The 20,323-nt window shown below is 38.7% G+C and overlaps 1 protein-coding gene across 3 annotated transcripts in view; it reads left to right on the top strand.

Annotated features, from left to right (window-relative positions):
• The window catches only part of RARB (retinoic acid receptor beta), a 365,838-nt gene that overhangs the window by 251,495 nt on the left and 94,020 nt on the right, over positions 1 to 20,323 (top strand). For all 3 annotated transcript variants that reach the window (XM_033131759.1, XM_033131761.1, XM_033131760.1), the window contains exon 3: positions 17,905 to 18,046. In XM_033131759.1, the coding sequence (XP_032987650.1) occupies positions 17,905 to 18,046 (142 nt within the window). The remainder of the gene's footprint in view (positions 1 to 17,904; positions 18,047 to 20,323) is intronic.

The following is a 20,323-nucleotide window of genomic DNA, read 5'->3' as shown; positions in this document are numbered from 1 at the left end:
TTTTTTGGCATATATGTGTGTCTGTGTATATGTATGTATATATAGTCAAGTTAATTTTTATTTGGAGCTAGGGAACAATTGCACATACCACAGTCGAGGATGTCAGATCATAATGAGAGAGAAATTTGGAAGGAATTATTTGAGGACCAGAGTTATTCCATTTGAGTGACTTAAGATACTTGACCTCTAGACCCCTTTCGGTTTTCTGGATCAGAGGAAACTAATGAGTTTTTAAATCATATTTCTTATTTTTTTCTGCTGGTGAAAGAATGTATGCCTTTAGTTCTTGTATAGCTTTAGGTTTGATGGTGCAAACACAGTATTGGTTTCCTGGGCTTTTATTTTGGTAGCAGGGGAACACACACATACACACACACACACACACACACACACACACACACACACACACGAGCCAGGGAGACTGGAGGATGTGATTAGGAGCAAAACTTCTCTGGATGCGTAATGTCAGCAGCACAAACTGCTTTCATTCTCCATGTTAGTTAATGGCTAATCTAGAGATTGTACTGTCGTTTGCTGATAGAGCACAGTTTAAAATATTTTATCATTAATGTGACAGGAAGTAGGATAAAGAAAATGAAGCGTGATTATAGAATGCTAATTATCGTCCTCAAGTGCATATTGGGCATTCACGAATATTTGCAGCATAATTTGCTTTATTTATTATTTCAGTTTGGTTATAAATGTTAATTCAATTGCAGATAGTATGTTGGCAATTTACAGAGCTATAAAGTTATTTGGAAATCCTAATATTTTCTACCAAAATGTTCTGTTTAAGTGATGGATGAACTAAATTAAAAAGCCCCTGCTCTTTAAAGTTAAATACATTAATTGGCAAGTAGGCTGCAGGGATTTCCAGACCCATGCTGGCTATGTTAACTCCTTAAAAGAGGAGAGGGACATGATTTCTAATTTAGAGTGGGAATTTTCTTCATGAAAAAAGGCAGGAGGCAAGAGGTCTCTTTTTCATATCACCCTTGTAATGTTTCTTCAAGGCTGAGATTTCTTCATGTTCTGGTTCATAGCACTAAAGAGATATGCTTGAAGCCACTTTTTTTTTTTTTTTTTTTTTGGTACTATCTCAACAGTGTCAGAAACCATGATGTTGATAATTACGGTGTATTTGTGTGTAACAGTGTATGTGTGTGTATGTGAGAAAGAGAAAGAGAGAAACAGAGATTGTGTTTTCTCAAACGTCACTGATTACTTAAAAATACACATATGTTTTAGACCAGAGGTTGCCAAACTACAGCCCACAAGCTAAATCTGGTCTACCACCTGCTCTTGTACAGCCTAGAGCTAAGAATATTGTTTTGCAATTTAAGAGCTTGGAAAAAAAAAAAACACCTCGAAAAGTAGACTATTTTATGACATGAAAATGATGTGAAATCAAATTCAGTATTAGTGAAGGAAGTTTTCTTGGCACACAGCAATGCCTGTTCATTTATGAATTGTCTGTGGCTGCTTTCACCGTATCATGGCAGAGGTGAGTATTTGTAGCAGAGACTGTATGATCCACAGCCTTAAAGGTTTGCATCTGGCCCGTTTCACAAGGAGTCGGCCAACCCCTGGATTAGACTACCTAAGGTATGGTTTACAAAATGGAAGCTTTAGCCTTTTCTCCTTTTTAAACTTAATTACAAAATTTATGGAACCCTAAAAACTTTGGGGGAACAAATTGGTTCAAAACACAACTCTAAGTTTTTCAAAGCTGGGAAGGAGATTATAAATATGAGCCCCTAACTCCCGTCTTTTGTGGTGATGATAAAAGAAGTGATACTATATTACTAATGTAAATAATTTTGTGATTCACATACGTACAATGTGCTCAAAACGTTCTCTTTGTCCCCAAAATAAGAATAAAAGTGAATATTGTTTTCTTTTATTGTCAAATTAAAAACATAAACTAAGCCATGTTCCTGGATCATTCTTTTGGTGTTAAGGATTGTACGTGGAAGCACAGTAGTATTAGGAAATATGGCTACTTTATATAACTCGTTTGGGAAAATGTCATTCTTTACTAAGAAATACTGTGCTTAATTAATTCTTGCTCCTAGGAGGTCAACCTGGGGCACTCATTATGGCCTTAATTGGTGGTATAAATCCTGAGACCCCAGAGGAAAACACATTGTGTGGTTAGTGGTCTCTGGCCTTTGGGTGAGCATGCACTGGCGCCAACCCCATTTTGGAGAGTGACAGCTTCTGGTTTTGATGGCTTCAGGTCTGGCCATACTGATACTGGGCTTAAAGGCCAGTGTGCAATAAGAAAAGAAATGCAATGACTTGTTCTGGTGTTTTGCATTAAACAGTGTGAGACAACCCACTCACTACCTTCTGACTTGGAAAAATGTGTTTCTTTGAACTCCGGTTTTTCGTATTAAATTATATTCATTATACAGCCCATCTGGAATCTCCTGCCAGGCCAAAAATCATCTTACAGACATTAGCAAAAGGAAGTTAAATGTAATTTTTTTAATTGTATACTTTTCATTTCCATTTATTTTTTTCCCTTTTATTGAAGAAACCAGATGGAAAGGAAGGCAGGAGCCTCTTCCTTACTCTGGTTCCCTTCGGGAACACAGGCAGAACATTCCTGGCTGCTGCTCCTCTCGCATACTGACTGGAGGTGATGATGGGGCTGTCTAGATTCCGGGGATAATTGCTGGAAAGGTCAGGAGTTCAGTTTGAAGCTCACACTGGATTGGGGGTCTTAGGTTTGGAGAGTAAAAAGAGCATGGTGGCTAACTTCGGGCTTTCACTGAAGTGGGTTGCCACAGATTATATTTGACAGCGTGGAAATGAAACTCACAAATGTCACGTGTGATACAGTTGATTTTTGTGTCCTGGTATTGACTTGGTTATTTTGCTGGGAGTTGACTGCTGGATTTTGACTCCGTGCGAAAAGGTCTCATATTTGGGGGACTTTTGGCTCTCTTCATCTCTTTGCATTTACTGAACCAGACATGTCCCACAAAAGGTACACACCTCAGGCTCATACTGGGGACATGTGGATGTGTGTTTCCTTGTTCAGACGCATGGAAATCTCAAACGTCAACACTAGAAGGCACGTAGAGATAATTTTAAAGGTGTGAAATGGAACTGCAAGAGCCGTTCAACGGTTTGCCTGGGGTCCCAGAGCCAATTAAAGGCAGAGTAGAAAACCAGCCCACAGCCCTTTGGACCTCCACTTGGGAGCCTTTTCTCTTTGGCCATCCCATCACCCTGGCAGAGGATGTTTGACAATCTGAATCATTCCCCCATGCAGCCCTCCCCCCATCCATATGAGCAAATATTTACTGAAAGCCAGATAAGGTGCTAGATTTGCTGCTGAGGATACAAAAGCTACAGAGTTATGACGAGTCTTCAACTTAATAAACTACATCAGGACAAATCTGCAGTCACGATCTGTAAATACTCTACTACTCATCTATCGATTCATCCAAATGAATCCCTGAGTTGCTTTGTTTGGAAGGGATATTTTAAATTCAGATAATGGTGAGATACTTTTGGCAACATACATATCCCAAATGACATATCCCATACCTGTGGGCATTTCTTGATGATGGTCTTCGGCGTCGAAAGGGAGGAAAGCAATTGGAACTCATAGTGAATTTCTAGTAGTGAATCCTTGTATCCTACGTACAATTTTATTTTAATCAGAGATGAATAATTTTGTTATCTGAATATAGCTTCATTGCTCTGAATATTTTCTTTAGATTCGGACGAGGTCTTCAAGCACATCTAGAGAGGATCTCAGCAGATTTATGTTTTTATGCTTTACAACACGTCTGAGATTTGCAGGGTAGAGGGAGGAGTATGATCCTCCTTCATACTCACACACGATGGCTGTCTTTGTGCCTGGATGGTGACAGGAAGTATCTTCTGTTACTGATTCCCTCAACTAAGAGCTTCTTTAAGGAACCTGGCTCTGTCCTACCCTCATTCACGTTTGACATAGTAATAGACACATTACGAGCGTAAATAGAACTCCAGGTTTCCCTTCCTTAGCAGTGTGTTAACAGTACGTCCACTAAATGGGTTACTTTGGCTTTAAATAATAGACCCCATAGCTTCTCTTTTTCTCAGCGTGAGAGGTGGTTTCACATACCACTCTCCACTTTCAACAAAGCAGATAAGGTATCAACACAATTAAAAGTGAAAAATAATCTGTCTGCTTTGCCGGTAGTGAATGCTTACAGAACACACACTGATACAATAGATTTTAAATAATTTATGTCTGGCACTTTATTTTTTTTCAATCTGTAAATGAGGACACCTAATGCGGAATGGCCAGCGTGATACTCTATCCTTCCCCCATTAAGATAACAAGATGAGGGGCAATGATTCAGATCGGTATATTTTTGGAGCACAGCATGGACAAAAATTAAAAATTAAAGGAGATGATACTCTGAAATACTTCGGGTAAGCAAGCTCATAAAAGCCATTTGGAAACCTGAAATTACAAATTAATTCAGAATCCCCTTCTGAGGGGCTCCTAAAAGCCCTTTCCATTTTCTTGGCAGGATTAAAGAAAGCATTACTTTTGTGTCACTGCCTGATGTTTCCACAAGGTTTGTTCTAATGCTCGCTAAGGTGTAGTGCTCTGTCCTAATGTGTCTCTTGCAGCCATCTTTGATCTGAATCAAGTAAACTTCAGGTGATGTCAAAAACAAATAGGAATTAATATGTAATGCATTATGTCTTCCATCTATTGACATGTTAAATCTCAAATTACGAGGATCATGTGATTCACAACAGATTTTCCAGTCCTGAGCAGTGGTTGATCCAATCCTGAAGGATTTATCCAGCTGCTATAATTCCAGTTGGCAGTAAAGAGAATTGCCCTCACAAATCCCCAATGTCTAGGGACAGTGCTGTCCCACAGAAACAAAACTGCTAAGCTGTTTACAAAAAATCTTTCAGTCTTTTGGTGGTTAAATGTAGTTTGATCATGATTTATGGGGGCCCAGCTCTTTTCCCTACACCTGCCTGTGGACATCTTTTAATTATTCATTTGAGAAAACTCTGAATAAAAATAATCAATTCTGAAAATGTGTGTGTTCTAAGGAAGAAGGCCAACCGCATCCAAAGAAATTTCCAGTCCTGTTTGATCTAAGGAAAATTATTCCCCAGTTCCATACACAGGCGGGTACTTAAGAGAGACTGAAGTGCTTTTAGATGAGTTCAAAATAAACACACCCTCCTGAGTTATCTTCTTTGTCCTTCTGGAGAAAATTAGAAGGGTAAATGAAGTTCCATGGAATGATCATCTGAAAAGAGCAAAAATAGGGTAAAACACCCTCCAAGCTCTCAGGTGAGGCTTCCTGGCCTGGGGGCCAGATTTGACGCCCCTACTTCTGGAGCAGAGTGTAACATCAGGCTCGGCTGTCCATTAACAAGCCCGTTCTGGGCAGCAGAAAGCTTTGAGAAGTAGCCACTGAGGAGAAAAAATGTAATTTTGATATAGGAAATAGAAGAAGAACATACAACTTTTCACTCAAGATATATGTTTCTTCTGTCTAAAGCCAGCAATTTTGGAAAATGAAGCTAAGAGTTTAAAAATAAGGGCTCTGTCAGGGAAAATAAAACAGGTCCCCCTACATCCATTAGACTGCTTTTAATTGAAAACTGGAGTACAATCTAACTAATTGGCAGGTACCTCTTTGATTGCTGGGACCATTTCCCCCTTCTCTCCAGGGTAATCAGGAGGCTGCTACTCTTTTTAGCAACTAAAGCCAGGTATGAAATGGAAAATCAGAGAAGTAACACTTAAAAAATTAATTGTGTATATTCTGCCAGGTTTTGTCTTGTAAAATAGGTACAGAAAGTACAAAAGTTAAGTTCCTCAAAACAGCAATAGCTGCAGGAGTGAGTGTATTTTTATATAGCATGGTGCTTAGGTGGAGCTGTAATGTGCTAATTGCAGGCAAGTTCACGTTGTTTAAAAGATCTTTACCTATTGCTTTGGGGACCAATTTAATTTCAAATCTTGGCACTGTGCTGACATAATATAGCAACTTTAATTTTAAAGATCAAGAAAGTGAAGTTATGGGTGAAATTTAAGCCTATTTTTTGTTAATTTGGAATAAGAAAGAACGGAGGTTGGGATAAATCATCAAGTTAGTATTTCTGTCTGAATTTATGGTATTGGAATTTTACTGTTGAAAATATAACTTCCTTTTTCCTTTTTCTTATATTTTGGGAACATTGCTGGTGGTTATATTTATTGAATTTAGGTTTCTATGTTGACATGTCATTTCCTCCCTTTCCTTCTATATGGAATCTCCATATGATATTTAAAAGGCAAAATAATTTCCTACATGTTATTTTTTAATTAAAAAGTTGCACGTATTCCATCACAAAGATGATTAAGATACATCCCTGACTGCAAAGGACTTCTGTTTTGAGGAAGATTGAGACCCACAGATAAATTATTGCAGTGTTGTCGAATGAACATTACAACGGGATATGTTAAGATGGTAGGTGGCGATTCACAGGTCCCTGATCCCTCATGGAGGTTATATCTTGGAGCATGAGCAGGTGTGAACCAAAGGACAAAGCAGGGTAAGGACTTTGAGTTGTAGGGAATAGCATGTGTAAAGACACATTGGAAAGAGAGAACACTCTAGGTTTGGGGTGTCTGGATAGGTCTGATTGGACAAAGGACATGTGCAACTTTGAGGGGCAGGCAGGCTCTAAACCATTATATTGGCGATCTCAGTGTTCAGAGGTTGTGGATTTGGAATAATTTACTGTATCAGGTCTTAGCCTGGAGTCACATCGGCTTTTCCATGCAAGGACAGAATCCATTTTAAAAGTGGGAACTTAAGCAATATTTTCTCAATAAACTGTTAGCGAGATTTGTGCGCTGTCAGAACAGAGAAGCAGAAGGCTACATCGAATAAATGCCCATTATTTTAGTTGTCTGAAGGCTTAAATGTAAATGCCTGACTGGCTTCCCTTCTTCTGCCAGCTCTTTTCCCTGCACCTGCCTGTGGACATCTTTTAATTACTCATTTGAGAAAACTCTGGATAAAAATATCAACCCTTAAAATGTGTGTGTTCCAGGGAAGAAGGCCAGTTACATCCAAGGAAATTTCCAATTCTTTTCACTTCAGATTTGTTCCTTTTCACTTTAGATTCAGGATGTAACCACATTTCAAACGAGTGAGAAAAATTTCAGTGAGAAGATTCCAGAATGACCCTGATAATTAAATCAACTTGGAAAAAGTACAACAAATTGTGGACAAGCATATTTTTCTTTTCTAATTTTGGCCCTCTTTAACATCATAAAACAATACAAGTGCATCATAATTACTGGTGTCTGTGAAAGGCCTTTGAATTATTTGATATGCAGAGTTGCTATGGTGATGTGTATTGTCATCAACCAGCGGTTATGACAGAGCTGAGTCCTGGCTTTGTTGATGGGGAAATGTGCACGCCAAACTTAGTTCTAAAAGAGATTTTAAAAAGTCATACTCTTCTGAAGAATTGAAGTATATTTGAGCATGTTTTGGCTCTGTCTCCTTTTGCTTGCCTCTTTTTCCCCCTCTTCAGTACAGATGAGGATCTTTAATTCGGGTCCAGATGAGATTTAGTAATTAATGTGCAAAACAGCTGGAGTCTGCTAACTCCTGGGCTGTAGCTTAGGAGCTATTTTGGTGCATTTTCTCAGTAAAATAATTGAGAATTAAAAAACTTAAAATTCGTTGGCTTCTTGCCCTGTTTTATTTAGAGTAATCCTGATAATAAAGGAGTAACTATGGGTTTCACCATGGAAGGGCACAAAATAACTGACCCAAGTAATCTGAAAAACAGATGTCTTTGGTTGGTTTAAAGTAAATTCTCAAGACCAGATTTAAAGAAAGCTATGTGGAGTCCAGTGAAATTGTCCATTTTAGCTTTTTCCTGTCTTAAATTTTTCTCCCTGCCTTATCTCAACTCACATTCTTGAGAAAAGGGGAAGTGGTCCCCCAAGATACTATATTTATGATATTTAACCTGCTCTACAGAAATTCTGTGGATAACAGATTAACTTTTCAGTGTCCTATTCTTCTCCTTTCTAATTCACTCTTTATATAGATGGCTCCCCGTGGGGGTCAGAGACAGCCAAGAGGCCTAGGAATGAGCTTCTGGGCACCTTCCTGAAGTTGCGCCTAAATACATATGCTCTTCGGGAGGAAATTTTATCCATTTCTGAAAAAGTTCTTTGTATTCCCTCTGTTCGTCCCAGTCAGTCCCCTCCAAACTCCCTTAAGTGTGGGGGAAATAAAGTCCAGTAGGAGAACATAAAATACCTCCTGAATGGTTTTCCTTTCTGGCTCTTGCTAGGGTCATGGAATTGCTCAGAAGCTTCCAGGGGGGTCCTGAGGGGAATAGTATGATTGTGTTGGACTTGCTTAATTCTGTCTGATCTACAATCGTAAAACTAGCTTTAAGGTCAACCAGAGGCGAAGAGAGACTATCCAAGACTTCCACATCCTCGCAAAGGAAAGAGGTTGGAAACCACTGCTATAGGTGGTATTCTAGAGCCAGGACTGGCTTCTTAATTTGCGGGAACCAAAGCAAAATGAAAATGCTTGCCTCTTGTTCCAAAGTTTCAGAATTTCAAGACAGTGGCAGCAGAGCACTAAACCAGGTGTGAGGCTCTTCTAAGTATGGGACCCTGTGGGACTGCACAGGTTGCCTGTCCCTGAAGCGGCCCTGCCTCTAACAGCTCTCTTGACTTTTTGAAAACAGCCGTTTAACTGATAGTGTTTACTTGCCTTATAAAACTCTCTACCCCAAAATTTTGCTTTGAGATTAATGGCCACAAAACCTGATGGACTAGCTGCCTACCAATTAGAATGGGGTTATAACAAGCAGACCTGTATGATAGCTGGTCACTTTAAAATATTACTATTGTAAAGAAGGTCATGTTTGGGAAATATAAAAAAGACATTTTTTACCTAAATGAAAAGACATTTTATCCAGCCGATTAATTTCTCCTTACTGTTGGTTTTCCGTTTATATTACCTAGTACTATTTCCTCCCTGGCTCATGTTCCTTTAAAATAAAGAACATTGTGACCTGAATGCATTGGCTCACTGCCCTTCCTGGGACATCCAGACTTTGGAAGTTTAGACCTTGATCTCTGAGGTTGTGAGTTCAGGTTCTCGGTTAAGAGCACAGGCCGCCTTTTCATTGGTATTCCCAGGGAGTTTTAATTAATTGGAGATTAAGCGGATGGAGAGCCTTGGCCTCTGGATCTAACAGGGGTTGAACTCTCAGGGGTTCACCTGACAAAGTCCAGGAAAATTCCATAATCACACTCTTCCGGAAAGATTAGTTCCCATGGAGACAATGTTTTTGCTAAATCTGTAGTGATTGCCTTCTTTAGAGCCATCTTTCTAGGCAGCTCCCAAAATAAAGGCTTGCCTTTCTAACCTAGGCAAGAGTGAATGTGCCAAAGAAGCTTCTGGTCCAAGGAAATTGAAAGGAGACAGGCCTGAAATATATGGTCAGGTTCAAAGTGAAAAGACAGAAGAGATGTTTTCCCAGTTAGCAGGCCAGAGGCGATATAGAATAATGGACCTTATAGAAGCCATGTCTATTAACATAGAGTGCTCAATCTTTACTTTTGACATCCATTCATCTTTACTAAATTCTTAACAGTGGGACCTTGTCCTGGTGGAGATTTTTTTTTTTTTTAAACAAAAAATAACTCTAAGCCTCTACCCCTTGAGAAAATTCAACTCTCTTGTTTGGAATATAAATCTTATGCTGTTTTCCTTTTTGTGGCTCAGAGTGTGGCCCCCTCCCTAACTTGACTTGTTCAGTGTTCTTTGGGTTACGTCCATGCCCACCCTCCCTGCTTAGGTGCTTAGGAGGAAACTTTCAGCTTGTCATCAAAATAGTAGGCTGTTTTTCTACTTTTTCCCTCCCTCTTACCCATTGTCTTTCAGTGAGGTGAAAAGGTCCTTACTTTTCTCTCTTTCGCCCCCCCCTCCAAATCTCGCTATTAATAACTTTTCAGACGTTGTCACGCATAGACTTCCACTTACTCGGGAGGGTGTTTTTTGTTTGTTTAAGGCAACGTGTTTCCTGGCCTGAAAACTGTTTCCCAAAGTAGCTGTGATGGTATTATTCCATATTCACCTCCTACTGGCAGCATCTTTGCTTCTGGTTGGAAATGGGAATTGCAGCTCTGCGCAGGCCTGAGGTTGCACATCACAGTTCTCCACCCTCGTGGTGCCCAGTAAAGGATGACTAGGGGCAGCCACCTGGTGACATTTCGATTGAGATGGCGTTGAAATACTTTCTTCTTCTTCTTTTTTTAATTCAAGTTTATTGGGGTGACAATCGTAAAATACTTTCTTCTTAATGACCAAGGAGAAATGACTAAGTGACTCCTCACTTTCTTTTTCTTGTTTTGCTCTGGAAGGAGAAATTAGCCTTTTGAACTTTGCATGGGATAGAAATTAACTCTGCAAAAACCCAGTGCAAACAGATGTGCTTCCCACACTACTTTTTGGGTGAATGTCTCCTGATCCAATGCTTTTTATGACTAATATAATACCAAGTTGCCTTTAAAAAAAAAAAGAAGGGAAGAGAGAAAACAGTTTTTGCTTAGTGCCTTTTTAAAACACTGATCATGATGCATTCCACACATGTGAAACCTGATGTAAATGATTCTAATGCTAAAAAGCAACTTCCATTCAAAACACCTCAGTATGAATTCTCACAAGCAACTTTATGATGAAATAGGTGTCAGCAGATTGCAGTGCTATTTCAGAAATCAAGAATTCTTGGGCTATGTTCCTGCTCAGACCTGAAAGTAGAATCAAGGTTTTAGGTTTTTGTGTTAATACTCAGAACTCACTATCTACTTTAGTATGTATAAAATAATAGCATGATGAAATCGGTGTTTCACAGCTTCCTGAACAGTCTTGGCAGAATATAATTCTGACCCTAACCATCTCTTTCACAGAAGAGTAAGTGCCTCCCCAATAAATGCCTAACGTGGCCTTCAAGATCTTCCCCAGTCTGAATATCAATCCAATATTCTAGCTGTGACACACACACACACACACACACACACACCATTTACATCTCTGCCAACCTGGACCACTGGCCCTTTCTTGTACTTTCTCACCCCTGACCTCTCCTGCTCATCCATAAGGGTAAAAGCCTGCCGTTCAAAATTTACCCCTTCTTTGCTGCTTGGATCAAGTGCCACTTCTGCTCTAACTGCTTTGAATTCCTATGGTCTTTACTCAGTAAATATTTTATGTGTGCCTACTACGCACCAGGCACTATCCTGTGTACTTTTCACTTGCAGCTTCCATTACACTGCTTGGTGGCACCAACTACACAGTGTTATCTTGACTTATCGTTCCCGATCGGTTGAGAAAGGGCAGGGACCATGCCTTAGAAAGTTGGGGATGGGGGTAAGGGGTGTTGATCCCCCACACAGTCAAAAATTCATGTGTAACTTTCGACTCCCCCAAAATTTAATTAATGGCCTACTGTTGACCAGAAGCCTTACCAATAACATAAAGTTGATTAACACATATTTTGTATGTTATATGTGTGATATACTATATTCTTACAATAAAGTAAGCTGGAGAAGAGAAAATGTTATTAAGAAAACCATAAGGAAAATACATTTATAGTACTTTATGTATTTATTGAAAAACATCTACATATAAATGGATCCGTGCAGTTGAAACCCATGTTGTTCACGGGGCAATTGTACATCTTAGTATGCCCAAGAGAGCCCACCACGTCCACTCCAGTTAATTGGCCTTGAATGAATGAGTCACTATGTGAATGAGTAAATACAGAGATGGCCTTTGGAATCACAAGAGTGTCTACCCACAATAGCCTATATTGTTCAGAGATTTAGAACAGGGTTCCATCCTATTTGGGAATCTTTATTTAAATACAAAATGTATATTGGAAATTGTTCAGAAGAAAGCTTTGAAAAACAGAGGTTTCTTCAGTAACCATAGATACCATTCGTTGGGCACTTGTTATGTATTGGGGACATCATGCTGACACTTTACATGTATTCCCTGATTGCGTGCACTCAGTAATCCCATGAGGTAGGTATTTTTATTATCTCCATTTTACAGATGAGAAAAACTTAGGCCTTAGTGTATGTAACTCAATATCACACAGATAGTAAGTGACAGAGTCAGAGTTCAAATCCACATATGCCTGAACTAAAGCCTAATTCTTAATCACTAGCCCAGTGTCTAAACTTACAAAAATCACCCGCTGGAGAAGAGGGGCAGAGAACATTATGTGTGATAACATCTGAAAACTAGAAGGTGAAACAGGCTCCATGAATGGGAAAAAAACAAAAAAGCAAGAATTAGAGCAATGTTTTGAGAGTGTTGGAGGAGGGAAAGTGACTCAACTTCATCTCACATCAAAATAAGAAGGAAGTGAAATGAGCCCCTTTTCTTTTCCCCGTGTCCTCTACAGATTCGGGATTTGAGACTAGTGCATCAAGGGAATGATGAATTTTGGAGTTTTGGGTATAGGAGAATATTGAGGTTTTAAAGAGATAGTTACCTGTCCTTTTGATTTAGGATTGTCTCTGTACTCTAGATAATAGAGGATTAGTTAGAACAATGGTACCTCATACCCCCAAAGGGAAGAGTAATGAGTAAGATAGGCATTCCGTGAGTATTCCTAAGACATGAATCATGGACCAGATGGCTCTAATGCATATATGGCCTTCTCTACCATATGAATTTTATTTTGTCCCTTTTGGTTGGACCCCAGTTTTCTGATAGCAAAAATAGAAGAGCATGAGGTAGAAGAAAGAGAGAAAATAGAAAGAAAATAGAAGAAAGAGAAAAAAATCCATGATTAGAAAGCTGTTGACTTAGTTTGTGCTGAAGGGCTATGATCTTGTTCTAAATTATTAGAATGTTAGTTGTGCTACTGGCTTTGACTATCACAAACAACAGAAGTCATGGTTAATCCATACAAACCATGACTAGGCAACAGAAGTCGTAGTTAATCAACAGAAGTCATGATTAATTAACAAGAGTCATGATTAACCAATAGAAGTTATGATTAACAACAGAAAGCATAGTTAATCAACACAAACCATCGTTAACCAACAGAAATCCTGATTGACTAACCTTATTACAACTCAAATCAGTGGATATTCTGCTAACTTCATAGAAATCTGATTGCTTACTCTCTTAAGTACAGGTAATACCGTCCTAAAGGAATACATTATTATTGAAGAATTTTTTTATGGAATTAAGGCATAATACATCCAGAACTATCCCTCTGGTTCTGGTTGTAGCTGAGGACTTTATCATTCATTCACTTATTCATTCATTTGATATTTATTTATTGAATAGATTGTATGTCAGGAACTGTCGCCCTAGCCCTCAGGATATGTACCAATATAATTTTATTAGGTGTTGAAATATTGAACTACTTTCCTACCAGTTTTTTAATAGCCATTGTCTTGAGTCTTTCCTTCTTCTTACCCAAGTCCACTGTCTTGATTCCAGGGAAATCATAATCAACACTGCTCCCCAAAACATCTTGAAGCCCACCAACCTGCCTGCTTTAGTTCCAAGAAACTGACGCCCATGCTTATTATTCTCCTCTGTCAGGAAGGCCTGCATCCCAGCAAGGAAGATGTCACATGTGATGGTGGTACTGTGATACTTAAACGTGGAAATGCATAATGCCCATTCAGCTCCCTGAGGCAAAGGCTGGCATTCCCCTATATCACCCATGTAGCCTCTGAAGTAGACAATACTATTTATTTTAGTGTATCATATTTAAATACGAGTACGTGTAATACAGAAGGAAAAGCAAAATACCCAGGTTGCCTAGAAGAGGAAGTATTCATGTGTGTTTGGATCTGTCAGAGAGGGCTTCCTGGATGAGGTGACATGCATTTTGAAGGCCTAATAAAAATTTTCTGGGTTTACTCGGAAAAGGATGTTCTACGGACATAAAAGAGTAAAATGATGGTATCAGCAACCCTAGACTTCATGTCAGAAAACCAGACCTAAAGACTTTCTGAAAACTTACACCATGAGCTTATGGGTGTTATGCTAGCACTCCAATTTCACTCCAGCCACAGATAATCTGCCTGAGGCCCCTTACCGAGGTGTTGTGATTATTCAGTTCCAACACAGATGCAAAAGCTATCTGAGAGTCCTCTTGTTGGTGTCTTGTAAGCTCTAGATTAGTCCCAAGAAATGGCCCTTTTTGCCCACACAGCTGGAGGATCTCTCCTGCTCTTCAAACACCACCTCTTCCTTGGCCATTTTCTTTGCCCACAGAGTCTCCCTCATTTTCAACTCTGAAGCTATCCCAACTCTTCACTCTCTGGGGATTATATATTGGAATCCCAGAAATTTATAGCTGGACAGCACCTTAGAAATAAGCCACCCAGCCCTTCACTTAGGAGATGAGAGCTTAGAGCCCAGGGCTGTGCCTTGTCCAAAGCCACAAAATGGTAACGAATGAAGAGGCTACAATGCAGACCCTTAACGTCCCCCCCCGTGGCTCTTCCTCTTCTGCCTCCCAAGTCCTCTTTCCCCTTGGACCGAATCCTTCCTCCTTATATGCTTAGCTTTCAGTCATTCCTCCTCCAGATGTGTCTCTATGCATCTATTGGCTTTAAGAACTATTATACTTGCACACAGTACTTTAAAACTCGTTTTTACATAGGAAAAGTTTTGGGTTATAGTTTTGGTTCCAAAGTATGAATTTTCCAGTTTTAAGTGGGATGAATTCATGATTTTAAACCGCATTGATTTGCATAGTGAGAAACTTGTTTATTTTCTCTGAATTCCTCAAAGAGAAAGTCTCAAATCAGAGCTGATTCGTCTCTAATACTTGCTTTGCTCTCTTTTCAGCAAGGAGTTAGGAGGTCTGGGGGCTCCAAGCCTTTGGCAGATCCAGTGTCTAAAGACACTGAAATAACATCTGATTATTGTTTTGTTTGACTTTCACTTTGTTTACTTTATGAGTGCCTTCTAATATTGACAGTCAGTGCTGGTATTCCAATGAAACTGGAGTTTAAAAGTTTTGAATAGTGTTAAACATGAAAAGAAGAGTCAACCTAAATACAAATATTAAGTAAATAAAACGTAGGTGGCATGTAGCTATGGCGCCACACACACACACATACACACATACATACACGCATTAGGTTCTCAAAACAGTGGTCTAAGAGAAAGCTGGTTTCAGGTAACAATTCCCGTATCTACTAGGCGAAAGAGGGTTTGTACAATGTAAACCTTTCTGGTCTCAGAGGGCATTTCTGTTTACCCGAGCCACGTATAAAAATACCTCACAGCATATATTTTAGTCAGCAAGTATTCTACCTTGATGGGAATGATTTACTGAAACTTAGACCTCCTGTTGTAATCCAGCCAGATATCTGATTGGGAAAACCAAGAAGTCTTATTTCGTTTCTGCCGTCATTGTTACTGAACCACACTGACTGGGTAATTAGTGACATATAAAGTTCTTTAATCCTGTTTTCTTCTGTCATCTGAGCATCATGAGGTTGTTTTTCTGTCCTCTGCGGTCACTCACTAAGAATTTGCTGAACTGAATATTCAGTTCTTAATAAATGGTGGCGTCACCTTTGTCCATACCTTAATTACTTCACACATGTGAAAAAGACTGGCTCTTCCATAGTGTCAGTGCTTTTTGGCACGAGAGCAATGAAGTTTTTGTAAAGTGAGCTTGTACATCTGGCAACCAAAAGTGTCCTGTAGGGTTTTTTTTGTTTTTTTGTTGTTTTTTTTTTTCAGGAAAAGATGTGCTTTGAGGTGACCACTCTGCACAGATTCTCTTAGGATTTCAAAGTATTTGTAACCTGTTATTTTAGATTCTGAGCATATTTGTAGCTGCAGAGGTACAAAAATAAACTGTTTTCTTGGAAAATGTGTGTGTCTGGGATGTGACAGGAGTTGCAGCCTTAACAAGATTTCCAGGCATTTACAGTTGAATCATGCCAGTAAAAATATGTTTATTTAGACATTAAAAATCCTAGGGTGCCCACATAAATATCCTAAACAATGTGTGTTACATTGAACTTTCTTCACTAATGTGCTTTAGCTTTGAATGTTTTTAGCTCTGGCTCCTGGAGTGTTAGTGTATTACAAGGAAAGTTGAACTCAGAGGGTGAGTCTTATTTGCTTTTCAATTCATTTGGTGGTGTTCCTTACCTTTAAGAGAATTGTTTCTGATGTAGGTAAAAGTCACATCTCAATTGAGAATGTAAAACTCCTTGCTTTTAACACTAATAGCAACAGAGAGCTATTTGTTGGGCAAATACCAAAGAGTGGAAAGTCAGCTGGTTTATCCTCCACTCCCTGTTCATTCTTCTGTGTGTTTAACAAGCATCACTGGATTGTCTGTTGCCTGCAAAGCTGTGTGATAGAAATGGGGAGCACAAAGACAAGGCCAGAACCCTGTCTTATGGAGCTGAAAGCCTGCTTTATGTCATTGGTGTTTCACAAAAATCAGGATAGCTTGCCTCTTTCGTCAAAATATAATTTTCAAAGAGTTAAAAAAAAAAGTAATTCATTTAAATATTCAGAAAGCACATGTTGAAGACTTATTTAACTCATTACTGAGGGAACCAGTAGGATGACAAAGCTGGTTCAAAGGAGGATATGAGAAAAATATCTAGGTAGGTAGATAAGTGGGATGGATGTATGTATGTATGTATGGATGGATGGATGGATGGATGGATGGATATGTAGATATAGATAATTAGATATAGATAATTAGATAGATGCTAGATAGATAGATGATAGAGTGAAAGGAAAAAAGAATGGTGGAATAAGGTTGCAAATTTAGATACAAAACTGGTATCTAAACTGTTTTACTGTCCTATGAAGCAGTAAAACAGTAATTTGGGGGGTTATATTTCAACCGAGCAGAAATCCTTTTGCACCTATATTAAACAAATATTATTTGTAATTTACCAGTCTTCTACAGTCCATATGGAGTCTGGGTCCAATCAGTAGTAAATAGGTGCAAACAAAGTTGTATTTCTCAAGAGCATTAGATGACTCTTAGGTAAGCTTGTCAGTCAGTGCTGTAGTACAGCCCTGCCCCATAGAACTTTCTGCAGTGATGAAAATGTTCTGTATACGTGCTGTGCAGTGTGGTAGCCACTGGTCATATGTGGCTATTGAGCATTAGAAATGTAACTAGAGCTAATGAGGAACTGAAATTTTAATTTTATTTAATTATTATTAATTTTGATTTAAATCGTTACCTATAATTAGTGGTTATTATATTGGACAGGACAGATCTAACATGACATTACTGGGCAATAACTTTTCTGCTTTGTTTCCTGGGTAATGTTCTTCTAAACATTTTGTAAATTAAATCATATTAATATTTTAAATAATGTAATAGGAGCTGACTATGTAAAAGAGCTCAGAGATGACTTTTTTAAAAAGACCTAATTCTTTCATTAATCAAATGATTTCTTTTGCAAATGTGGTGCCTTTTATATTGGGTTTCTTAATGGTGGACTTAACCTGAAAGCATTCTGGCCAGTAAGGTAGCTGCTTATGAAACTAAGCCTGTTTGGAGAGAACCCAACTCTGCATTATGTTCTCCAAGTCAATCAGCTCGGTATTCATTTTCTTTAAGCAAGATAATAACGGTCATGTCTAGTTTTGATTAAAAGGGGCTTTCTGGTTTGCAAAACAGGGAGAACTATTAATATTCCACAAGGATTTTAAGGCTTAAATAAGTTAACTTTTCTGCTTCCATCACTTCATTACTTAGAACGAGCAATCAATGCATTGATAAGATTGGCTTTGATTTCTCATGAAGCTCAGTAGTTTTACTTAGTTTTCTCATCTTCTTGTTTGCTTGCAGGGGTTTTTCCGCAGAAGTATTCAGAAGAACATGATTTACACTTGTCACCGAGATAAGAACTGTGTTATTAATAAAGTCACCAGGAATCGATGCCAGTACTGTCGACTCCAGAAGTGCTTTGAAGTGGGAATGTCCAAAGAATGTAAGTGGAGTCTCAACATTTTTTTTCCTATTTGCCTTATCTATAAAATATGATTTGCTCAGCTTCTAAAATCAAGTCGTGGGGGATGTCAGCATGTGGAATTCTGACATGACACTAATGATATATTGCCAAGGGTAGGTGTAAACAGAGATGACATGAAAACAGAATAACTGTGGGGATTTTCAGATAAAACTTGAGTGGCAGTTGGTGAAAAGACAGCAGTTGGGTGTCGTGGATGGCAGGTTTGTATTCCAGAGCAATTACTAACTCACTGTGTATTTCAGAGCCACCAGTAATTCAAGCAGATCATATAGCCACTTGGAGACTCCATTTCCCTACCTTGACAGTGGGAATGGAGAGTTCTGCCTGTATTGGTGAGACTAAGAGAGATAAGAGGCAAGGATATTGACGTTAGTGATACTTTGCCCATAAAACTTCTGTTGTAGAAGAAACGTGTAGAAATTTGGCACATTGGCATTTTCCCAAACTTGATTTAGCTTTTTTTCCTTCCAGCCACCCCCTCCTCCAAACAGTTATATACTTTATTCATACAAAAAGAAGAACATTTTAGTAAATTAAAAATTAGTGATCCCTAAACATCTGATAATGGAGATTTGAAATAGACATGCTTTAACACAGGCAGAGTATATGCCCCACAAAAATTTCATTCTTACATTCTCTCTTTGTGAATAAGAAAGTGACAGACAAATGGCTTGATTCAGGCAGCCCTAGAAAGATGGAGGGATGTGTGCCTGGTAAAGCACTTACTGGGATTGCTGCTTCTTCATTCATCCCACCACTTGGGTATCTGGTGAAGGCAAACTATGAATGGGGCACTGGGCTAAGTGCTATGAGGGATCCCCTGAGATGTTTGAGATATGAGCACTGCCTTCTAAGAGTGTGAGATGAAAAGCCAAGTACCTCAATTATGATCCTACAGTTGCGTTTGAAGACTTGTTACAGGTTAACGGCTCTTGGGTTTTGGAAGTGGGAAATGTGGCCATTGGAGGAAGACTGACTGAGAAGGGAAAGCCTGATAGCCAACCAGCATTGCTCTGAGGGAGGCCAGCAGTCATACTGGTTATTTCTGCTAAGAGCTACTACTTGGGATGTTTCTTGGTGGCCTGTCCAGCATCCTAACTGTACCTAAAGTTTAATTCACTTTTCTACCTCTTGGCTTTCTACACTTCAGAGAAAACTTCAGGGTTGGGATCAACTCAGTGGACTCAAGCCAATTAGCATATTCTATGTCCCAGCCACAGTCATTTGTTCATAGTGTGAACCTGTAACCCCGGCTGGTCCAATGAGAATGAAATCAAAATTCAAGCTTATGATCCATAAAAAAATAAATAAAAAACAATTAAAAATAAAGGTAAATTAGACTTCATCAAAATTAAAAACGTCTATTCTCCAAAAGACACTAAAATTAATGAAAAGACAAGCCACAGACTAGGAGAAAATATTTACAAATCACACATTTGATAAAGGTGCTCTAGAATATATAAAAACCTCTGAAAACTGAATAATAAGAAAGCAAATAACCCAATTAAAAAAATAGCCAGTCTTCAAAAATGCCAAGATGATGCAAGACAAAGATAGACTGAGCAACTGTTCCAGATTCAAAGAGCCATAACAACTAAATATAATATATAGTCTAGATTGGATCTAAAATCAGAGGGAAAAGAGCTATAAAGGACATTATTGTGACATGTTAGTGAAATTTGAATATGGACTGTAAATTAGAATATAACATTGTATCAACTTTAAATTTCCTGACTTTGATCATTGGGCTATTGTTATATAAGAGATTATTCTTATTCTTGATGTCTTCAACTAACTGACCATGATTCACAAAAATATGTGTGTGTATAGAAAGAGAGAGAGAGAAAGAAAATGTAGCAAAATATTAAGAATTGTGAATCTGGAAGGAGGGTATACAAGAATTCTTTGTACTATTCTTGCAACTTTTTAGCGAATTTGAAATTTTATCAAAATAAAATTACCAAAACCAAGCAAGATTCATGCTTAGAATATTAGGACAGAAGTGCCCTCCCTTCCAACGTACATGAATATGGAAGCAAGTAGCCACCAGTATCCCTGGTCGCTGTCTTCCACCCCTAAAGGAAGTTAGCTGTAGGACAAAGCAGGCACTGTGGATGGAAGAGTGGAAAGAGAAATGTCACCCTTGCAATGATGCAATGACTGGCATCATTGAATTGCTAAACCAACTGACCTGGAAACTTCTGCCTCCAGATCCTTTTGTTGCATTTGTTGAGA

This window comes from Rhinolophus ferrumequinum, chromosome 17 (assembly GCF_004115265.2).
Source record: "Rhinolophus ferrumequinum isolate MPI-CBG mRhiFer1 chromosome 17, mRhiFer1_v1.p, whole genome shotgun sequence".
NCBI classification, from domain to species: Eukaryota; Metazoa; Chordata; class Mammalia; order Chiroptera; family Rhinolophidae; genus Rhinolophus; species Rhinolophus ferrumequinum.
Note: the sequence above shows the minus strand (reverse complement) of the source record. Positions and strands in the feature narration are given on the sequence as shown.